This window comes from Oppia nitens, unplaced genomic scaffold, assembly GCF_028296485.1.
Source record: "Oppia nitens isolate AA-2021 unplaced genomic scaffold, nextdenovo-longstitch-racon4-pilon3 scaffold2_pilon_pilon_pilon, whole genome shotgun sequence".
NCBI lineage: Eukaryota > Metazoa > Arthropoda > Arachnida > Sarcoptiformes > Oppiidae > Oppia > Oppia nitens.
Window position 1 is genome coordinate 197,817 of NW_026533210.1, and position 23,963 is coordinate 221,779.

The 23,963-nt window shown below is 29.0% G+C and overlaps 4 protein-coding genes across 4 annotated transcripts; all 4 read left to right on the plus strand.

Annotated features, from left to right (window-relative positions):
- Positions 1-1,663: 1,663 nt before the first annotated feature.
- On the plus strand, positions 1,664-5,797 carry LOC128954997 (uncharacterized). Its single transcript, XM_054300621.1, has 5 exons — positions 1,664-2,003; positions 2,364-2,544; positions 4,225-5,165; positions 5,286-5,466; positions 5,569-5,797. Exons 1-5 carry the CDS (start codon positions 1,664-1,666, stop codon positions 5,795-5,797), a joined length of 1,872 nt encoding a protein of 623 aa, XP_054156596.1.
- Positions 5,798-6,432: 635 nt separating this feature from the next.
- On the plus strand, positions 6,433-8,031 carry LOC128954998 (uncharacterized). The gene is made up of 4 exons (XM_054300622.1): positions 6,433-6,511; positions 6,594-7,441; positions 7,519-7,699; positions 7,812-8,031. The coding sequence occupies exons 1-4, from the start codon at positions 6,477-6,479 to the stop codon at positions 8,029-8,031; spliced, it is 1,284 nt and encodes a 427-aa protein (XP_054156597.1). The 5' UTR covers positions 6,433-6,476.
- Positions 8,032-14,800: 6,769 nt separating this feature from the next.
- On the plus strand, positions 14,801-16,821 carry LOC128954999 (uncharacterized). The gene is made up of 5 exons (XM_054300623.1): positions 14,801-14,848; positions 14,937-15,904; positions 16,031-16,211; positions 16,317-16,504; positions 16,817-16,821. The coding sequence occupies exons 1-5, from the start codon at positions 14,814-14,816 to the stop codon at positions 16,819-16,821; spliced, it is 1,377 nt and encodes a 458-aa protein (XP_054156598.1). The 5' UTR covers positions 14,801-14,813.
- A 2,168-nt stretch (positions 16,822-18,989) lies between these two features.
- Positions 18,990-20,581, plus strand: LOC128955001 (uncharacterized). The gene is made up of 3 exons (XM_054300624.1): positions 18,990-19,887; positions 20,060-20,240; positions 20,344-20,581. The coding sequence occupies exons 1-3, from the start codon at positions 18,990-18,992 to the stop codon at positions 20,579-20,581; spliced, it is 1,317 nt and encodes a 438-aa protein (XP_054156599.1).
- The last annotated feature ends 3,382 nt before the right edge of the window (positions 20,582-23,963 follow it).

Sequence of the window (23,963 nt, forward strand, 5' to 3'; positions counted from 1 at the left end):
TTGCTAAAAAATACCAAAATATTTATTTAAATATTTGCTAAAAAATACCAAAATATTTATTTAAACAATGACCAGCACTATTGATATGCATATATTTAGTTTTATGTATTAATATTTTATTATGTTTACGAAAAATGCTAAATATTTAATTAAATATTTTGTATGTATTTATATTTTAAATCTATATAATATTTAATTTAAATTTATTTATTTAATTAAATATATTTTCATTCACTAGTTATTACCGTTTCATTAACAATAGCCGAAAACCATACACACAAAAAAAAACACAACAAACTTTGCTTTATCTGAAGCATTGGGTAGAGCTGTCCGGTAGCTGTACGACCACATGATAACAGGTCAACAGTAGACTATTGTCGCCAACAAAAACACCGGTTCCATCAGAATGAAGTTCCTGAATATCTTCCACTGATGGCCGCATAACACGACCTACCGATCGGATGCATTGGTTTTTCATGTCAATCATATCGATACCATCGATGCATGGTTTCATAAGAGCCGATCTAAGACACTGATACCGATTGTTTGTTTTTGTAGACAATTGTCGGCTACTACTGGATGTTGTCCGAAACGATTGCCAGTAGTTAACCAATGATGACGAAAAAAACGGCTTATTATATGACCAACACATCACTGATAATGGTAGACATAATACACCCATTGATCTGTAAAATTATATTATATGTTTCAAATTGTTTTTACCATGGTTTAGATGGTAATAACCGTTTCGTTTAGGTATCCGACTGATGGTGACAATAGTAAAACAGGTAGAAAGATGAGCACCCAATCCATTAGCATCAATACTATACCATCAACTGATAATCACAGCATACCATTAGTTATCTAATAAATAAAGTTATAAATTATATATTTGTAAGTTATTATTTCAATGTATATTATGTGGTAAGATATATTTATTTAAAAATATTAATAATTGTAGAATTATTATTTGATATTTAAAATAAAAAATTATTTTCCATAAGTTTTACTGTTAGAGTTGTTACCTACATTAATTATTAGACTGTATATATAATATATATATATTTATTTAAAAAAATCTAATAAATTATTTGTAAGTTTCCAATAAACTCCCTATAAATTCCATCCTATATACAAAGTAATCGCGTGTATAATATACCGGTAATATATTTTTAAAATATTTAAAAATTTTACTTTACTTATATTTATATATATACTTATATCATCAACTATAATAAAACTGCGGTTTATTATTATTATATATATATTTACATATATATATATATATATATATATATATATATACTGTATAAATGAAATAAATATTTTATATATCAATATATATATTTATATAATAAACTATATTTAAAACATAATATATATATAATATTACAGATCAATGGGTTTATTATGTATACCAATATCAATGCTATGGATGGCATACAATAAACGGCTAATGTTTAACTGGCAATCGTTTCGGACAACAACAACAACCAGTGGCCGGTCATTGACTACAAATACAAACAACAATCGGTATCATTGTCTTAGATCGGCGGCGCTTATGGCTGTCAACAATGGAAACACTGGCTTCGATATGATTGACCTGAAAAACCGGTCCATCCGATCGATAGGTCGTGTTATACGACCTAAACTTGATTGAAATATGTATAAAATTAGCGGCGAAGGAACCGGCGTTTTTGTCGGCCATCGTCTACTGTTGACCTGTTATCATGTGGTCAAACATAATCCTATAGTTTGGATACAATATGTCCGAAGCTATGATAATCAGGTATTAGTGACATGTCCTATGAATATGGCCGATGTCCTGTATGTAGAGCCGCACTTAGATTTGGCTTTAGTACGGCTCAGGGAGCCGTCATCACCAATGTATAATACGTCGACAATAATGCGGATAACTACTAGCCAGCAGACGAGTACCGATTTTGGTGCACCTGTAGCTATGATCGGTCACGGCGGTGGAGAACGGTTTGCATTGAACCAGGGTATGGTTATTACACCCCAAGTCGACAACTATTTGATACCTCACAGGTATTACATTGGTTTAGGATCGTTCAATAATAAAATTGCCGATCGTAGCCCATAGTACTATCGCATTACCAGGTAATTCGGGCGGTCCTATAATCGATATACCAATGGCCAGGTATGCGGTATTGTTTGGGGCGGTATTAGAAAATGTGGACAAATATCGTTTGCAATCGGCTCACAATTATTGATTGGTATGAACTATATATATATATGTTTAACTATTGATATATATGTACAGTATATACTGTATATAAAACTCGATGACAGTATTTACTGAAAATTTTAGTTTAGTTTTTGTTGATTGGTTTCTATCATAGAGTTTATCGATAGGTCATTGACTTATGAAACCGATAGGAGAAAGCAAACCTATCTGAGAAAACGGTATGAATGGGACATTAGGTCCAATACACGACTATTGGGTTTGATTTTCTCTACACAACCGTTTTCGGGTAGTTTTACTGTCCAGACAGCTCTGCCCAGTGCTACATATAAAGCAAGGTTTGTTGTGTTTTTTTTATTGTATAATATATATATACATATTTTTATAGAAATTAATTATTTGTTTGTGTGTCCAAACACACAGACATATTATCGGCACTAATGTATTGAAAATCTATAGACAAGACTTCGATAGTATCGATATTATCCGATCGGCTATTGTTAATGAAACTGTAATAACCGTTTGTTTTAGGTATCCGACTGATGGTGACAATAGTAAAACAGGTAGAAAGTTGAGCACCCAATCCATTAGCATCAATACTATACCATCAACTGATAATCAGGGCATTAGTATTATACCATTAGTTATTTGATAAATATAGTTTGATATTAAATACAGATAAATATACTGTTTTTTTATTTACAACTCTAATAGTATATCTAATAATATATTAGTATTATTATTACTAATATTTATTTTTTTGAATTTTATTATGTGTATCTATTTTTCTTATTTAACAATATATGATTTTTTTTATGTAAACATTTATAAAAATAATTATTTAGCATTTTTTTTTTGCTAAAATTTTGGTAGTTTTGGTGAAAAATGAATATTTTAGCCTAAAATTTAAAAAATTATTTTCTATAAGTTTTAATGTTTTATATTTACAACTCTAACAGTAAAACTTATGGAAAATAATTTTTTATTTTAAATATCAAATAATAATTAATATTTTTAAATAAATATATCTTATAATAATATACATTGAAATAATAACTTACAAATATATAATTTATAACTTTATTTATCAAATAACTAATGGTATAATACTAATGCCCTGATTATCAATTGATGTTATAGTATCGATGCTAAGAGATTGGGTGCTCATCTTTCTACCTGTTTTACTATTGTCACTATCAGTCGGATACCTAAACCAAACGGTTATTACCCTATCATTAACAATAGCCGATCGGATAATATCGATACTATCGAAGTCTTGTCTATCGATTTTCAATACCGATTAGTGCCGATAATTTTTCTGGTGTTTAGGACAGACACACCAGAAATAATAATTAATTAATATATAAAAATTAGGTATAAATTGCATTAAAAAAAACAAACAAACTTTGCATTATTTGTAGCACTGGGCAGTAAAACTACCGGAAAACGCTGTGATTATCAGTTGATGGTATAGTATCGATGCTAATGGATTGTGTGCTAAACAGTTTGACTATTGTCTTCATCATCAGTCGTATACCTAAAACCAAACGATTATTTTTATTATTTGGACAAATTTTTAAACAAGTTTTTGTTTTGTTTTATTTATTTAGATATATATTATTTAAGACAAAACAAATCATTATCATTTAATTAATATATTTTAAAGCATAACGTTTATTAATTAATTAGTGAATCAATTAATTATACAATTATTTTATTTATAAAATATACTGTAAAAGTAATCGCGTGAATAATATACAGTATTTTTTTTGAATTATATATTTAAAAAAAAAATTAAACTATAGTTATATTTGTTTTATTCCAATACTTCCAATACCTTTTAATAGCACCGGTAGTTAGTTAGGTTGTACTTTACTTTATTTATTACTTGATTGTTAACTAATGTATACATTATTATCAACTATAAGAAATCATCGGTTAGTTAAATATAAGTAATAGATAATAGTTTATAATAACTTTATATAAAACATTTGATTTATGGTAATATATTATTGCAGATCAATGGGTATATTATGTATACCCATATCAATGGTTTGGATGACATACCATAATAACAAGTATAAGCCATCGTTTATCTGTCAATCGTTTCAGACAACATCCAGTGGTCGATCATTAGCTACAAAAACAAACAATCGGTATCATTGTCTTAGATCGGCAGCGCTTATGTCGGTCAACAATAACACCGGCGCCGATAATGGCTTCGATATGATTGACCTGAAAACCCAATGCATCCGATCGATAGGTTTGGTTATAAGACACCGAATCAATGATACTATTCCTAGCGGTCGAGGAACTGGCGTTTTTGTTATCGACACGCATCTACTGTTGACCTGTTATCATGTGGTCAAACATAATCCGTTTGTTTTAGTTCAATATGTGCGAAGCTATGATAATCAGTGGTCAGATGATTCAGATTCAGATTCAGATTCAGATTCAGATTCAGATTCAGATTCAGATTCAGATTCAGATTCAAAATCAAAATCAAAATTACGACAAATACTACAGGTATGTCCTAATAATATAGCCGACGTCCTGTATGTCGAACCGCACAATGATCTGGCATTAGTACGGCTCAGGGATCCGCCATTGCCTAAATATAATACATCGACAACAATGCCGGTGAATACCAGTCCTGAGAGTATCGATTTTGGTTCACCAGTAGCTCTGCTGGGTCATGGCGGAAACGTACGGTTTGCACTGCACCCGGGTATGGTTATTACACCCCAAGTAGACAACTATTTGATACCCATTTCCTATCATATAAGTATTGTAACGTTCAATGATAAACTGCCGATCGTAGCCCACAGTACTATCACATTGCCCGGCAATTCGGGCGGTCCTGTCATCGATAGCAATGGCCAAGTATGCGGTATTTGTAGGGGCAGTATTCATAGACGTGGACAGATATCGTTTGCAATCGGCTCGCAAACTATAATGGGTATGAACTATATATATATATACAGTATATAATAAGTTATACAAAATGTTTTTTTTTTTGGTGACAGTATAAGTAAATTTTTGTTTTATATTATTATTTATTTATTTTTCCAAAATACAGAGTTTATTACTAAAGCATTGGCCTATGAAAGTGATGATAGAAAGCACAATCGTCTCAGGAAACGGTATGAATGGGACATTGGGTCCAATACACGACTATTGGGTTTGATTTTTCATACACAACCGTTTTCCGGTAGTTTTACTGTCCAGACAGCTCTGCCCAGTGCTACAAATAATGCAAAGTTTGTTTGTGTTTTTTGTTTGTTGTTTTTTGTATAATTTATACCTAATTTTTTCATATATTAATTAATTATTATTATTTGTGTGTCTGTCCTAAACACCAGAAAAATTATCGGCACTAATGTATTGAAAATCGATAGACAAGACTTCGATAGTATCGATATTATCCGATCGGCTATTGTTAATGAAACGGTAATAACCGTTTCGTTTAGGTATCCGACTGATGGTGACAATAGTAAAACAAGTAGAAAGATGAGCACCCAATCTCTTAGCCTCAATACTATACCATCAACTGATAATCAGGGCATTAGTATTATACCATTAGTTATTTGATAAATAAAGTTTTATATTAGTTAGTTTTAACATTAATTATTAGACTGTATATATATCAGATATATATTTTTATTTAAAAAAAAAATCTAATAAATTAATTGTAAGTTTCCAATAAATTCAATTAGTTATTTGATAAATAATTATAATATTATTATTTAATATTAAAAAAAAAAAAAATATTTTCCATATGCTTTACAATTTTATATTTACAATTCTAATAGTATAGCAAATATTATATTAATATTATTATAAATTATTATAAAGCGGTTTCATATACAATGCCGTTTGTTATTTGTTTTACTTAATAATAAATAAATTCCCACTGATAACAGTAGTAAATGGGACTGGTAGTCAATGGGATGACAGTTAGATATGACAGCATCAGCTCTATTAACATCAATACTATAGCACCCGTCGATAACAATGGCTTTAGGATTAAACCATTAATTATTATTTTCAAATACTATATTTGTATAATAAAAATAAAATAGTTTATTAATTAATTAATAATCAAATAATTATAAAAAATATACTATTTATAAAATATAATATGAGAGTAATAGCGTGAATAATATATATTTTTGAATTAAATTTGTTTTATTCCAATACTTAATACCTTTTATAGCACCGGTAGTTAGTTAGGTTGTCCTTTACATTATTGAATACTTTATACTAAACTATGTATAAATTATTATCAACTATAAGAAATCAGAGGTTAGTTATATATTAGAGAAAACATAATATTTGATATTAAGTTTTATTTGAAATATTTTCATTTTACGGTAATATATTTTAGCAGATCAATGGGTATATTATGTATACCCATATCAATGGTTTGGATGACATACCATAATAACAAGTATAAGCCATCGTTTATCTGTCACTCGTTTCAGACAACATCCAGTGGCCGGACATTGACTACAAAAACAAACAATCGGTATCATTGTCTTAGATCGGCGGCGCTTATGGCGGTAAACGATAACACCGCCGCCGATACTATTGGCTTCGATATGATTGATCTGAAAACCCAATGCATCCGATCGATTGGTTGGGTTATAAGACATCGAATCAATGATGATAATACTAGCGGTCGAGGAACGGGTGTTTTTGTTGTCGACAATCGTCTACTGTTGACCTGTTATCATGTGGTCAGACATAATCCGATAGTTTGGATACAATATGTGCGAAACTATAATAATCAGATATTAATGACTTGTCCTATGAATGCGGCCGACGTTCTGTATGTAGAGCCGCACAATGATCTGGCATTAGTACGGCTCAGGGATCCGCCATCACCAATGTATAATACGTCGACAACAATGCCGGTGACAAACAGTCCAGAGAGTACCGATTTTGGTGCACCAGTAGCTATGCTAGGTCATGGTGGAGGCGTAGTGTTTGTAATGCATCCGGGTATGGTTATTACACCCCAAGTGGACAACTATTTAATACCCATTGCGTACGCCATCAGTTGTATACCGTTCAATGAAAAACTGCCGATCGTAGCCCACAGTACTATCGGAGTGCCCGGCAATTCGGGCGGTCCTGTCATCGATACCAATGGCCAAATATGCGGTATTTTTTGGGGCGGTATTACCAAAACTGGACAGATATCGTTTGCAATCGGTTCGGAAATTATAAAGGGTATGAATAATATATATATATATATAATTAATAAGTTATACAAAATGTCTTTTATTTTATTTATTTTTGAAATACAGAGTTTCTGACTAAAGCATTGGCCTATGAAAGTGATGGTAAAAAGCATATCCGTTTCAAGCAACAGTATGAATGGGACAGTCGTACTGTTAATAAAATATTGGGTATAATCGTAGGTACAAAACCATTGTCGGATAGTTTTACAGTCAAAGCGGCACTACCGACGGCCACAACTGATGCAAAGTTTGTTTAGTATTTAGTTATATATTATTCATATATTTTTAAAAATTATAATTATTTGTTTAATTTGTTTGTTTGTTTGTTTGTTTGGATTCACACAATAACTAAACACCAGTAGTATTATCGGTAGACGTATTTGTTTACTTAACGGACAGGTATGCAATAGTATCAATAATATCCGATTGGCTATCTATGATAGACCGCAAGTCAGAGTGACCACTAGATTGTCTACAAATGATGATAACGACAACAGTACCGAAACGGATAGTAAGGACATCAATACGATAACAACCATCGATAACGAGAGCAATAGTATTATACCATTAGTTTTTTGATAAAAAAAATTTTTTTTTGTTATTTTTTATTATTTTAAATTTTATTAATTTTCATTATAATTATTTTTTATTAATACTCTATATATTTAGTTCTTTATAGTAATAGTTAAATTTTTTTGTTCAATTTATTTAATATTTTACTATAAATATATCAATATTTTTTAGTTTTAATATTTATTTGATTTGATTACTTATATTGATTATTGTTTTTTAAAATAAAATGTTGATTTATTATTTATTTTAATAAATTTGCTAAATGTTGATAATTTATGAAAAATATATCGGATTATACCTTATGTATGATTGTTATAAATGACAGCATCAGCTCTATTAACATCAATACTATAGCACCCGTCGATAACAATGGCTTTAGGATTAAAACATTAATTTTTTTTCAAATACTATATTTGTATAATAAAAATAAAATAGTTTATTAATTAATTATTTGTATAATCAAAATATAATCAACAACAAAAAATATTTATAAAATATAATGTTTGAGTAATCGCGTGAATAAATATTTTTTTAAAAAAATTTATATGTATTTTATTAAACTATAATTATATTTGTTTTATTCCAATACTTAATACCTTCAATAGCACCGGTAGTCAGTTAGGTTGTAGTTTACATTTAATTGATTACTTGATTGTTAACTAATGTATACATTATTATCAACTATAAGAAATCATCGGTTAGTTATATATATATATATTAGTGAAACAAAAATATTTAATATTAAGTATTATTTGAAACATTTTTATTTACGGTAATATATTAATTGCAGATCAATGGGTATATTATGTATACCATTATCAATGATTTGGTGGACACACCATAATAAGCCTAAGCCATCGTTTATCTGTCAATCGTTTCAGACAACATCCAGTGTCCGACTATTGTCACCGAAAACAAACAATCGGTATCATTGTCTTAGATCGTCGATTATGGTGGACAACAATGGACACCACACCGCCGATAATGGCTTCGATATGATTGATCTGAAAACCCAATGCATCCGATCGATAGGTTGGGTTATAAGACCTCAAATCAATGATAATAATATTATTAGAGCTCGTGGAACTGGCGTTTTTCTTATCGAAAATCGTCTATTGTTGACCTGTTATCATGTGGTCAAAGATAATCCGTTTATTTTAGTTCATTATGTTTATAGCTATGATGATCCGTGGTCAGATGATTCAGATTCAGATTCAGATTCAGATTCAGATTCAGATTCAGATTCAGATTCAGATTCAGATTCAGATTCAAAATCAAAATCACAAAAAATATTAGACTTATTTTATAATAGTTTAGCCGACGTCCTGTATGTTGAACCGCACAATGATCTGGCATTAGTACGGCTAAGGGAGGCGCCATCACCAATATATAATACGTCGACAACAATGCCGTTGACTACCAGTCCAGCGAGTACCGATTTTGGTGCACCAATAGCTATGCTAGGTCATGGCGATGACGTACCGTTTGCATTGCATCCGGGTATGGTTATTACACCCCAAGTCGACAACTATTTGATACCCATTAACTATTATATAAGTTTGGTAACCATCAATGATAAACTGCCGATCGTTGCGCACAGTACTGTCGCATTGCCCGGTCCTGTCATCGATACCAATGGCCGAGTATGCGGTATATGTTATGGCGTTATTATAAAACGTGGACAGATATCGTTTGCAATCGGCTCGCAAACTATGATAGGTATTAACTATATTTATATAATAAGTTATACAATTTTTTTTTGAATAAAAAATTTGATGACAGTATTAGTAAATTTTTATTATCTATTTATTTTCAAATACAGAGTTTTTGACTAAAGCATTGGCCTATGAAAGTGATGGTTTAAATCGAAACCATCTCAAGAAACGGTATGAATGGGACAGTCGTACTGTTAAACAAATATTGGGTATAATCGTAGATACAAAGCCATTGTCGGATAGTTTTACAGTCATAGCGGCACTACCGACGGCCACAACTGATGCAAAGTTTGTTTAGTATTTAGTTATATATTATTTATTTTTTAAAAATTATAATTATTTGATTAATTTGTTTGTTTGTTTGGATTCACACAACAATAAATAAACATCAGTGGTATTATCGGTAGACGTATTAGTTTACTTAACGGACAGGTATGCGATAGTATCGATAATATCCGATTGGCTATCGATAATAGACCGCATGTCAGAGTAACCACTAGATTGTCTACCAGTGATGATGGCAACGATAGTACCGAAACACATAGTAAGGACATCATTAAACTCGTTGACATCAATACGATAACAACCATCGATAACGAGAGTAATAGTATTATACCATTAGTTTTTTGATGTTTTTTTATTTTATAATTTTAAAATTAATTAATTCTCATTATAATTATCTTTTATTAATACTCAACATATTTATATAGTTCTGTATAGTAATAGTTAAGTTTTTTGTACAATTAATAATATATCAATATTTTTTTTTTATTTTTAATATTTATTTGATTTGTGATTTTTTGAATAAAATGTTGATTTATTATTATTATTATTATTTTTATATAAATCTGCTAAATGTTTTATGAAAATAATTTATGAAAAAATGAACACATTTTTTTAGACACATTTTTAACATTTAAAAAAAAAATAATTACTATTTACATGTATTTATGACAAAACATTTGATTTTTAAGAAATGTTTATCAAAAAAAAAAAAAATAAATAATAATAAATAAATAAAATAAAAAATTGTTTGAATATTCCCGTCGATAACCGATGGCTTTAGGGTTAAACCATTAATTAAATTTTTTTTTGGCTAAAATCTATCTTTTTATTTGTATTATTTACACGCGCTATAGTTTCAATCAATTTAATTGTATTTCACGCGCAATTATACAGTAATTATATAAATTTCTTGAGAATATTAAATAGCTGTCTACTTTGGGGTGTAATAACCATACCCGGGTGCAGTGCAAACCGTACGTTTCCGCCATGACCTAGCAGAGCTACTGGTGAACCAAAATCGATACTCTCAGGACTGGTATTCACCGGCATTGTTGTCGATGTATTCTATTTAGGCGATGGCGGATCCCTGAGCCGTACTAATGCCAGATCATTGTGCGGTTGGACATACAGGACGTTGGCTACACTATTAGGACATACCTGTAGTATTTGTCGTAATTTTAATTTTGATTTTGAATCTGAATCTGAATCTGAATCTGAATCTGAATCTGAATCTGAATCTGAATCTGAATCATCTGACCACTGATTATCATCGCTTCGCACATATTGAACGAAAACAAACGGATTATGTTTGACCACATGATAACAGGTCAACAGTAGATGCGTGTCGATAACAAAAACGCCAGTTCCTCGACCGCTAGGAATAGTATCATTGATTCGGTGTCTTATAACCAAACCTATCGATCGGATGCATTGGGTTTTCAGGTCAATCATATCGAAGCCATTATCGGCAATGTGTCCATTGTTGTTGTCCACCATAATCGCCGATCTAAGACAATGATACCGATTGTTTGATTTAGTAGCTAATGATCGACCACTGGATGTTGTCTGAAACGATTGACAGATAAACGATGGCTTATACTTGTTATTATGGTATGTCATCCAAACCATTGATATGGGTATACATAATATACCCATTGATCTGCAATAATCAACTGATAATCAGGGCATTAGTATTATACCATTAGTTATTTGATAAATAATTGTAAAATTATTATTTGATATTTTTAAAAAAAAAACTATTTTCCATATGTTTTATATTTACAATTCTAATATTATTATTTATTTTTTTTTAAATAATTATATGTTTATCCTAATAAGTATTATAATAAGTCTAACTATTAAATATTAAATATATTTGTTTATTTATAAATTATTATAAAGTGGTTTCATATACAATACCGTTTGTTATTTGTTTTACTTAATCTTTATAAATTTCCAATAAATTCCTCATAAATTTCCACTAATAACAGGAGTACTGGCACTGGTAGTCAAGGGATGACAGTTAGATATGATGATAGCATCAGCAGTAATATTAACATTTAGGATTAAACCATTAATTTTTATTTTCAAATACTATATTTGTATAATCAAAATAAAATAGTTTATTAATTAATTAATCAATTAATTAATTATACAAATATACTATTTATAAATTATAATGTAATAGTAATCGCGTGAATAATATATTTTTTTTAAATTAAACTAAAGTTATATTTGTTTTATTCCAATACTTAATACCTTTTAATAGCACCGGTAGTTAGTTAGGTTGTACTTTACTTTATTGATTACTTGATTGTTAACTAATGTATACATTATTATCAACTATAAGAAATCATCGGTTAGTTATATATTAGTGAAAATAAAAATATTTTATTAAAAATTTTATTTGAAACATTTGTTTTACGGTAATATATTAATTGCAGATTAATGGGTATATTATGTATACCATTATCAATGATTTGGATGACATACCATAATAACAAGTATAAGCCATCGATTATCTGTCAATCGTTTCAGACAACATCCAGTGTCCGATTATTGTCTCCAAAAGCAAACAATCGCTATCATTGTCTTAGATCGGCGATTATGGTGGACAACAACAATGGACACATTGTTGATAATGGCTTCGATATGATTGACCTGAAAAACCAATGCATCCGATCGATAGGTTGGGTTATAAGATCTCAAATCAAAGATAGTAATTATGTTAGCTCGCGAGGAACTGGCGTTTTTCTTATCGACAATCGTCTACTGTTAACCTGTTATCATGTGGTCACAGATAATCCGTTTGTTTTCGTTCATTATGTTCAAAGCTATGATAATCAGATGTCGTGGTCAGATGATTCAGATTCAGATTCAAAATCAGATTCAGATTCAAAATCAGATTCAGATTCAAAATCAGATTCAGATTCAAAATCAGATTCAGATTCAAAATCAGATTCAGATTCAGATTCAAAATCAAAATCACGAAAAATATTAGAATTATTTTATGATAGTTTAGCCGACGTCCTGTATGTCGAACCGCACAATGATCTGGCATTAGTACGGCTCAGGGATCCGCCATCACCAGCGTTTAATACGTCGACAACAATGCCGTTGACTACCAGTCCCGAGAGTACCGATTTTGGTGCACCAGTAGCTATGCTAGGTCATGGCGATGACATACGGTTTGCATTGCATCCGGGTATGGTTATTACACCCCAAGTCGACAACTATTTGATACCCGTTAACTATTATATAAGTATGTTAACAATCAATGATAAACTGCCGATTGTAGCGCACAGTACTGTCGCATTGCCCGGCAATTCGGGCGGACCTGTCATCGATATCAATGGCCGATTATGCGGTATATGTTATGGAGTTATTATAAAACGTGGACAGATATCGTTTGCAATCGGTTCGGAAATATTAAAGGGTATGAACTATAAATAAATATATATATATATATATTAATAAATAAGTTAAACAAAAAAAAATTAATGACAGTATAAGTAAATTTTTATTATCTATTTATTTTCAATTACAGAGTTTATGACTAAAGCATTGGCCTATGAAAGTGATGGTAGAAACCACAACCGTATCAGGAAACGGTATGAATGGGACAGTCGTACTGTTTATCAAATTTTGGGTATAATTATAGATACAAAACCATTGTCGTATAGTTTTACAGTCACAGCGGCACTACCGACGGCAACAACTGATGCAAAGTTTGTTATTTAGTTATATATTATTTATTTATTTTTTTTTTTAATTATAATTATTTGATTAATTTGTTTGTTTGTTTGGATGAACACAATAAATAAATAAACACCAGTGGTATTATCGGTAGACGTATTTGTATACTTAACCGACAGGTATGCGATAGTATCGATAATATCCGATTGGCTATCGATAATAGACTGCAAGTCCGAGTGACCACTAGATTGTCGACCAGTGATGATGACGACGACAGTACCGAAACACATAGTAAGGACATCATTAAAGTCGTTGACATCAATACGATAACAACCATCGATAACGAGAGTACTAGTATTATGCCATTAGTTTTTTGATAAATTATTTTTTTTGATGTTTTTTTTTAATTTTATAATTTTAAAATTAATTAATTTTCATTATAATTATCTTTTATTAATACTCAATATATTTTTATAGTTCTGTATAGTAATAGTTTTTTCTTCAATTAATAATATTGTACTATAAATATATCAATATTTTTTTTTATTTTTTAATATTTATTTGATTTGTGATTTTTGAATAAAATGTTGATTTATTATGATTTTACATTTTAAAAAAAAAAATAAATATTATTTACATGTATTTATTACAAAACATATCATTTTAGATTTTAGAAATGTTTATCAAAAAAAAAAATAATAATAAATAAATAAAATAAAAAATTGTTTTCCCGTAGATAACCAGGGATTAAACAATTAATTTTTTTTATCAAATACTATATATTTGTATAATCAAAATAATTAATAGTTTTATTAATTAATTGGTTGTTCACGCGATTAATATTTTTTGTATATTTTTAATTAAGTTTAGGTTAGGTTAGGTCGCGCGACAATAAATTAAATAACTTATAACTAATAAAGATATACTATTTATAAAATATAATTTAAGAGTAATCGCGTAAATAATAAATTTTTTTTTGAATTGAAACTACAGTTATATTTTGTTTTATTCCAATACTTCCAATACATTTTAATAGCACCGGTAGTTAGTTAGGTTGTACTTTACTTTATTGATTACTTGGATTGTTAACTAATGTATACATTATTATCAACTATAAGAAATCAGAGGTTAGTTATTATATATTAGTGGAAACAAAAATATTTTATATTAGGTTTTATTTGAAACATTTTTATTTACAATAATATATTATTGCAGATCAATGGGTATATTATGTATACCATTATCAATGGTTTGGATGACATACCATAATAACAAGTATAAGCCATCGTTTCAGACGACATCCAGTGTCCGACTATTGTCTCCAAAAACAAACAATCGGTATCATTGTCTTAGATCGGCGCTAATGATGGTCAACAATAACACCGACGCCGATAATGGCTTCGATATGATTCACATGAAAGACCAGTGCATCCGATCGATAGGTTGGGTTATAAAACCTCGTATCAATGATAATAATATTATTAGCGGTCGAGGAACTGGCGTTTTTGTTAACGAGAATCGTCTACTGTTGACCTGTTATCATGTGGTCGCAGATAATCCGTTTGTTTTCGTTCATTATCTTCAAAGCTATGATAATCAGCGGTCGGATTCAGATTCCGATTCCGATTCCGATTCCGATTCCGATTCCGATTCAGATTCAGAATCAGATTCAGAATCAGATACAGAATCAGATTCAGATGATTCCTATTCCTATTCAAAATCAAAATCAAAACCACGAAAAATATTAGAGTTAATTCCGAGTTTAGCTGACGTCCTGTATGTTGAACCGCACAATGATCTGGCATTAGTACGGCTCTGGGATCCGCCATCACCATTGTTTAATACGTCGACAAAAATGCCGGTGACTACCAACAGTTCAGTGAGTACCGATTTTGGTGCACCAGTAGCTATACTAGGTCATGGCGGAAACATAGGGTTTGCATTGCATCCGGGTATGGTTATTACACCCCAAGTCGACAAAAATTTGATACCCATTACGTATTATATAAGTACTGTAATGATCAATGATAAACTGCCGATCGTAACCCACAGTACTATCGCATTGCCCGGCAATTCGGGCGGTCCTCTCATCGATACCAATGGCCGAGTATGCGGTATATGTTTTGGCGCTGTTATAAATCGTGGACAGATATCGTTTACAATCGGCTCGCAAACTATAATAGGTTTGAACAATATATATATATATATATACATATATAATGATTATTAAATCAATTAATAAGTTATCAATTAAGAAATTGATGACATATTTAATAAATTTTTATTATCTATTTATTTTCGAAATACAGAGTTTATGACTAAAGCATTAGCCTATGAAAGTGATGGTATAAAGCAAATCCGTCTCAGGGAACGGTATGATTGGGACAGTCGTACTGTAAAACAAATATTGGGTATAATCGTAGATACAAAACCATTGTCTGGTAGTTTTACAGTCACAGCGGCACTACCGACGGCCACAACTGATGCAAAGTTTGTTTAGTATTTAGTTATATATTATTTTTATTTTTTAAAATTATAATTATTTAATTAATTTGTTTGTTTGTTTGGATCCACACATAAATAACTAAACACCAGTGGTATTATCGGTAGACGTATTAGTTTACTTAACGGACAGGTATGCGATAGTATCGATAATATCCGATTGGCTATCAATAATAGACCGCAAGTCAGAGTGACCACTAGATTGTCTACCAGTGATGATGACGACAACAGTACCGAAACGGACATCAATACGATAACAATCATCGATAACGACAACAATAGTATTATACCATTAGTTTTTTGATAAATTTTTTTTTTGTTATTTTTTTATTATTTTAAATTTAATTAATTTTCATTATAATTATCTTTTATTAATACTCTATATATTTATTTCTGTATAGCAATAGTTAATTTTTAATTTTTAATATTTTTTTTTTAATTTGTGATTTGAATACTTATTGATTTTTGTTTTTGAATAAAATGTTGATTTATTATTTATTTTTATAAATTTTCTAAATGTTGATAATTTATGAAAAAGTGAATATTTTTTTTGGGAAAAATGCTTTTTTTGCTAAAAATGGATATTTTTGAAGAATAACTGATTTATGAGTAATTTTTTTAAAACTATAGTTTGTAATAATATACTAATTTAATGATTATATGGCAAGACATACATAACATTACCATAACATACCTGTCTATTAGTTAATAATTATTTTGTATTATTTTTAGTCAACATTTTTTTGTTTTGTTTTATTTATTTACACATATTTAAGACAAAACATATCAATTGATTTTAGAAATGTTTATCAAAAAAAAAAATTAAAATAAAAAATTGTTTTAATATTAATAACATTAAACAAAAAATATATATATATATAATAATCGGATAACAAAAATAATGTGTTATTTTATTTTTTATTTTTTTTAATTAAAAAACAAACGGTATAACCCTATCAACCAATGTTGGTGCTGTTTGAGTGCCGGTGAGTTGCGGGCTGTCAATTCAATGTGATTCATACTACCTTTACGTGGCCTTTGACCTGAGTGTCCGGCATCTCCTACTCCTTCTTCTTCTTCTCTTTCTTCTTCTCTATCGAACCGTAACACCAATTGGACAGTTAGACTATGATTGAGTGCTTCAGTCAATTGATGGATATTTCTGAACAACTGTCCGGAAACGTGTTCAATACGGGCGCCGACATATGTACTTTAATATCAATGGGTGTAAAACAATAATAATAATAATAATTAACTAATTAATTAATTAAAACCACTGTTCAACAATAACTAACTGTGCATTTTCTGCTGGATTGGGAAGCACTGATTGGACAGTAAATAGTCCGCCGATTTCTGATTGCAAAACAAAACCCAATAGTCGCCGATCGGCCGGTCTGTCCGATTCGTACAGTTGTCGCAAACGGTTTCGCTGGACAACCGAGTGTTGGCTATGATATAGATAACCTCTGTTCATAAAATCTGTATAAATAAATACATACATAAATCATATTATAATAATTGAAATTATAAACTCTTTATAAAGTATTTTAAAAATTTAAAAATTAATATTTTTTAAAAATTAATAAAAATTAGCTCTAATCTAACAGTGCTCTGGAACTTATATTATATAGCATAATGTATTAATACAGCACCTGTCCCTAAAAACATCAATATTTAGTATTTGTATGCATACTTTTTAGACATTTATTATTAGTGCCAATTTTAAGGTTATCATTGGAAAATATTACACCAAAATGAATGCCAATAATTTTATAGTTGGCATCAAATATAGGTGAACCCGATGATCCGGGAATAGTACAGGACTTATGTACGACAAACTGTTGCCGTTTGTCTAACATATCGGCTAACGGTTCATAATTTGTCGCACTTATAGTATCAATCGGTGTATATGCAGTTATGTAGCCTAGATTGATTGTAGCCACAATTGGCCAGCACCGTGACCCAAAATGGCTATCGATTCGCCCAGTTCCAGTGGACGATTGGCCGGGAAAAAAATGACGGCTACTGGATTCTAGTGTAGTCCAATTCATATAGTTGTATGAGTGCCAGATCCAGATGCCATTCAACAGTATAAAACTCGGGGCCAATGAATCTATTAGACATTTCGACGGCCGACTGTTCAGCTAACTGTATGGTCGGCGCCCAGAAGCATGTAAAGCCTTCAATGTGTTGATAGCCTTGCACTACATGAGCATTAGTAACGGCCATATTTGCGGTCAAATTTTGGCCAAACATGACTGCCGTTTCGATATTTCGGTAACCATACAAAACAATTACATTATTGGATGTAATTGTTTCCTAAGTATTCAATGTTAATGTAAAAAAAATGTGTTTTTTGAAATACTATATTTGTTTTTTTAGTGTAATAATCAAAAAATAAAATAGTTTATTATCTATAAATTAATTAATTAATTAACTATAATATTTGTAAAAATATAATGTAAGAGTAATCGCGTGAATAATATATATAAAGTATATATATTTTGAATTTTACTATAATTTTGTATAATTTTTTTTTATTAAACTATATTTGTTTTATTCAAATACTTAATACCTTTAATAGCACCGGTTGTACATTACTTTATTGATAACTTGATTGTTAACTATGTATACATTATTATCAACTATAAGAAATCAGAGGTTAGTTATATATATATTAGTTATATATATAGTGAAACAAAAATATTTAATATTAAGTATTATTTGAAACATTTTTATTTTACGGTAATATATTATTGTAGATCAATGGGTATATTATTTATGCCATTATCAATGGTTTGGTGGACATACTATAATAACAAGTATAAGCCATCGTTTATCTGTCAATCGTTTCAGACAACATCCAGTAGTGTCCGACTATTGTCTCCAAAAACAAACAATCGGTATCATTGTCTGAGATCGGCGCTAATGGTGGTCAACAATAACACCGCCGCCGATACGATTGGCTTCGATATGATTGACCTGAAAACTCAATGCATCCGATCGATAGGTTGGGTTATAAGACACCGAATCAATGATAATATTATTATCAGTCGAGGAACGGGTGTTTTTGTCGACAATCGTCTACTATTGACCTGTTATCATGTGGTCAAACAAAGTCCGTTTGTTTTCGTTCAATATGTTTATAGCTATGATAATCATGGGTCAGATGATTCAGATTCAGATGTTTCAGATTCAAAATTAAAATCACAACAAATATTAGAGTTATGTCCTATAGCTAGTGTAGGCGACATCCTGTATGCCGAACCGCACAATGATCTGGCATTAGTACGGCTCAGGGATGCGCCATCGCCTGAATATAATACGTCGACAACAATGCCGATTACTACCACCAGTCCAGTGAGTACCGATTTTGGTTCACCAGTAGCTATGCTAGGTCATGGCGGTAACGTACGCTTTTCAATGCATCCGGGTATGGTTATTACACCCAAAGTCGACAAATATTTGATACCCGTTGCCTATTATATAAGTACTGTAACCATCAATGATAAACTGCCGATCTATACGCACAGTACTATAGCATTGCCCGGCAATTCGGGCGGTCCGGTCATCGATACTAATGGCCAGATATGCGGTATTTGTAATGGCGGTATTATAAGATGTGGACAGATATCCTATGCAATCGCCCCGCAAACATTGATAGGTATGAACTATATATATATATATATATATTAAAAATATATATAAATAAAAATATATCTAATAGTATTACATATTGCAATATATATATATATATAATAAGTTATACAATTAGTGACAATCAATGACAGTATTAATAAATTTTTTATTTATTTATATTTATTTTCAAAATACAGAGTTTATGACTAATGCATTGGCCTATGAAAGTGATGGTATAAAGCAAACCCGTCTCAGGAAACGATATGAATGGGACAGTCGTATCGTTACACAAATATTGGGTATAATTATAGATACAAAACCATTGTCGGATAGTTTTACAGTCACAGCGGCACTACCGACGGCCACAACGGATGCAAAGTTTGTTATTTAGTTATATATTATTTATTTATTTTTAAATTAATAATTATTTGATTAATTTGTTTGTTTTTTTGGATCCACACAATAAATAACTAAACACCAGTGGTATTATCGGTAGACGTATTTGTTTACTTAACGGACAGGTATGCGATAGTATCGATAATATCCGATTGGCTATCGATAATAGACTGCAAGTCAGAGTGACCACTAGATTGTCGACCAGTGATGATGACGACGACAGTACCGAAACGGATAGTAAGGACATCATTAAACTCATTGACATCAATACGATAACAACCATCGATAACGAGAGTACTAGTATTATGCCATTAGTTATTTGATAAAAAAATATATAAATATTTATTTATTGTATAATTTTAAAATTAATTAATTCTCATTATAATTATCTCTATTAATAGTGTATATATTTATTATGAATAATCTTGTACTATAAATATACAATATTTTTTTTTTTTTTTAAATATTTATTTGGGGAAAAAATGCATTTTTTTTGCTAAAATTTCAAAGTTTTGTGGATAAATGGATATTTTAGAGAAAGTCATAAATTTTGATAAAATTATTTATTTTATTTTTTTTTTTTTGAAAAAATTATATGTGTATCCTAATAATTATTTTTTTTTAACTCTAACTTTACTATTAAATATATATGTACTGTATATATGATATGTTGTATTATAATAAATTTTATTTATGCTACTGATATTCAAGCAATTTTATTTTTATAAAAATCAAACATATAATTTATATGATATAAATGATTATTAGTTTATATATATATATATATATATATAATACTAACATAAAATAACAAAAAATATTTTTCTTATTTAACGATATATTTATTATTTTTCACGAATTCCTGAAAGGAATCCGTATATGCATTCTATAAGTCGGTCTGTCGGTCTGTCTGTCCCACGAGGACATAGGTTCGAATCCACTATCCGCTACAATTTTTTTTTTGTTCACGAATTCCTGAAAGGAATACGTATATGCATTCTATAAGTCGGTCTGTCTGTCGGTCTGTCTGTCCCACGAGGACATAGGTTCGAATCCACTATCCGCTACAAATTTTTTTTTGAATTTTTTTTTTGTTTTTTTTTCTTATTTAAGTTTATTTTTTAGGAAATTGAAGAAAATTGTGTCCAAAAATTAATTAAAAAAATTTTGAATTTTTTTGAATTTTTTTTTTGATTTTTTTTTGAATATTGATTTTTTGTTTTTTTCGTTTTTAAGTTTTATTTTTTATGAAATTGAAGAAAATGTTGTCCAAAAATTAATTAAAAAAATTTTGAATTTTTTTTTGAATTTATTTTTTTGAATTTTTTTTAAATATTGATTTTTTTATTTTTTTCGATTTTAAGTTTATTTTTTAGGAAAATAGTAGTTTATTTTGTAATACTGAATCATTTGATACCCCACATGACTATAGTTGTATATTTTGTCATACTAAATCGTTTGATACCCTACATAACTTTAGTTGATTTTATTTTATCATACTGAATTTAATTTTTAATTATGATTAGGAATTCGTGTGGAAATGCTTTCTAGCATTCTCAACTGGTTTTTTATGTAAACATTTGTAATTAAAAAAAATTTATTTTATTTAGCAAAATCATTAAAAATAATACAATATTATTAATAAATTAATATTAACAATAATTTCCATGACTTGTTGAAAAGGTTTGTTTTCTGAAATCTATACAAACTTTTTTGTGTCTGACTGTCTGTCTGTAGAATTTTTTTTTTTGTGAATTTCAATTACTGAAATTTATATCTTAGTGTAAAATATGGTGTAAATACCCGATAAACTTAAACTTTTTTCTAAAAAAAAATCAAATTTTTAAAATATTTCATAACAGCCAACATATAAAAAAGATATACAGTATAAAGTTAATATTAGATGAGTTAGTCTAGTAGACAACTGATATTCAAAAAAAACTTGAAAAGTTTTGTTTACTGAAATCTATAATGGCTTTTTGAGTCTGTCTGTCTGTGTGTGTGTGTGTCGCATATTTTTTTGCGAATTTTGAAATTCTGACTTCAGATTCGGTTAGAGGACTACTAATAATGTATTTAAGAGTGGCATTAAAATTTTGATATCTCTTCGGGAACATAGAGAAAATGGCGGCCAAAGTAAAAAAATTTAGGTAAAAATTTTAACGTTTAGAATTTTATAGAGCATCAAAAATAAGATATAGTTGATCAAAAAAAATTTTCAAAAATGGCGGAAAAAGTATAAAAAATTTTAGGTACAAATTTTAACGTTTAGAATTGTATAGATCATTAAAAATAAGATATTATAGATCAAAATTATCAATTTTTAAAAAGTATGATTATTGTTGTTTATTTTGTTTTACTAAATCATTTGATACCACATATGAGTAGTTTATTTTGTCATACTGTTTCACTTGATACCCTGCATGACTATAGTTAAGTATATTATGTCATACTGAGTCATTTGATGCCGTACATGACTAAAGTTGAGTTTATTATGTCATACTGAGTCATTTGATGCCGTACATGACTAAAGTTGAGTTTATTTTGTCATACTGAGTCATTTGATGCCGTACATGACTAAAGTTGAGTTTATTTTGTCATTTGATGCCGTACATGACTAAAGTTGAGTTTATTTTGTCATACTGAGTCATTTGATGCCGTACATGACTAAAGTTGAGTTTATTTTGTCATACTGAGTCATTTGATGCCGTACATGACTAAAGTTGAGTTTATTTTGTCATACTGAGTCATTTGATGCCGTACATGACTAAAGTTGAGTTTATTTTGTCATACTGAGTCATTTGATATCAATATTTAATTTATGTATATTTGACGTTTTTTAAATTTTTAAATGTTACTCTATAGCCGCTATAATTATATAAACGTATGGTTTTCAATGCTATTCAAGTTTTTTTTCTGAAAATGCTTTCTAGCATTCTTAACTGGTTTTTTATAGATATTATTTTTAGATTTTTCTAGCAACTTGGTAGCATTTATTTTTTATAGATTTTTTTTTAAATAAAATTTTTAACTTCCGGTATCTAGGTGAATGGTATAAATATTATATGAACTAGGACAGATTTATTATATCTATTGTTATATATATATATATATATATTAATTTTGTAATTAATTTTACGATATGTTTAAAAATAAAATTTTATTTTTTTTACTTAATTAGTTATTTTTGTTTGTTTTTATATTTATTAAGCTACGAACATAAACAATTTTATGACGTCAATGATTTTTTTTCGTGATAATGCTTTCTAGCATTATTAACTGGGTTTTTTTTTAATTATTATATAAAACAGTATATTAACGTTTAAAAAATAAAAGTTAATTAAAATAGTTTTACTAATAATCAATTATAATAGTTTTTTTTTACAATTATTAAATATTTTTTTTAAATTATTTATTTTTCAAATTATTTATTTATTTTTTTGTTGTTGTCGTTGACTAACAGTTATTAATTAAAGTAAACCTATTTTATATATATATATATATATATATATATCAAACACAATGGAAAATAATAAACAAATATCTTTATCATATAAATATTTAATAACAATATGTTTATTTATTTCGTTGTTTATAACTGTAAATTAATTATTATTATTTGTTGTTATTTTTTAAATATATTTTTTTTAATATATTTTTTTTAATATATTTTTTATTTTAAATAAAACTATTATAATTATTTTT

Excerpts from the sequence above, each read along its gene's own strand:
- LOC128954999 (XM_054300623.1), top strand. The coding sequence starts at position 14,814 with ATGTATACATTATTATCAACTATAAGAAATCAGAG. Across the intron at positions 15,905-16,030 it reads CGGCTCGCAAACTATAATAG|AGTTTATGACTAAAGCATTA; the intron begins GTTTGAACAATA and ends TTCGAAATACAG. Across the intron at positions 16,212-16,316 it reads ACGGCCACAACTGATGCAAA|TGGTATTATCGGTAGACGTA; the intron begins GTTTGTTTAGTA and ends ACTAAACACCAG.
- LOC128954997 (XM_054300621.1), top strand. The coding sequence starts at position 1,664 with ATGTATAAAATTAGCGGCGAAGGAACCGGCGTTTTTGTCGGCCATCGT. Across the intron at positions 2,004-2,363 it reads ACGGTTTGCATTGAACCAGG|AGTTTATCGATAGGTCATTG; the intron begins GTATGGTTATTA and ends TTTCTATCATAG. Across the intron at positions 2,545-4,224 it reads AGTGCTACATATAAAGCAAG|ATCAATGGGTATATTATGTA; the intron begins GTTTGTTGTGTT and ends ATATTATTGCAG.
- LOC128954998 (XM_054300622.1), top strand. The coding sequence starts at position 6,477 with ATGTATAAATTATTATCAACTATAAGAAATCAGAG. Across the intron at positions 7,442-7,518 it reads CGGTTCGGAAATTATAAAGG|AGTTTCTGACTAAAGCATTG; the intron begins GTATGAATAATA and ends TTTGAAATACAG. Across the intron at positions 7,700-7,811 it reads ACGGCCACAACTGATGCAAA|TAGTATTATCGGTAGACGTA; the intron begins GTTTGTTTAGTA and ends ACTAAACACCAG.
- LOC128955001 (XM_054300624.1), top strand. The coding sequence starts at position 18,990 with ATGGGTATATTATTTATGCCATTATCAATGGTTTGGTGGACATACTAT. Across the intron at positions 19,888-20,059 it reads CGCCCCGCAAACATTGATAG|AGTTTATGACTAATGCATTG; the intron begins GTATGAACTATA and ends TTCAAAATACAG. Across the intron at positions 20,241-20,343 it reads ACGGCCACAACGGATGCAAA|TGGTATTATCGGTAGACGTA; the intron begins GTTTGTTATTTA and ends ACTAAACACCAG.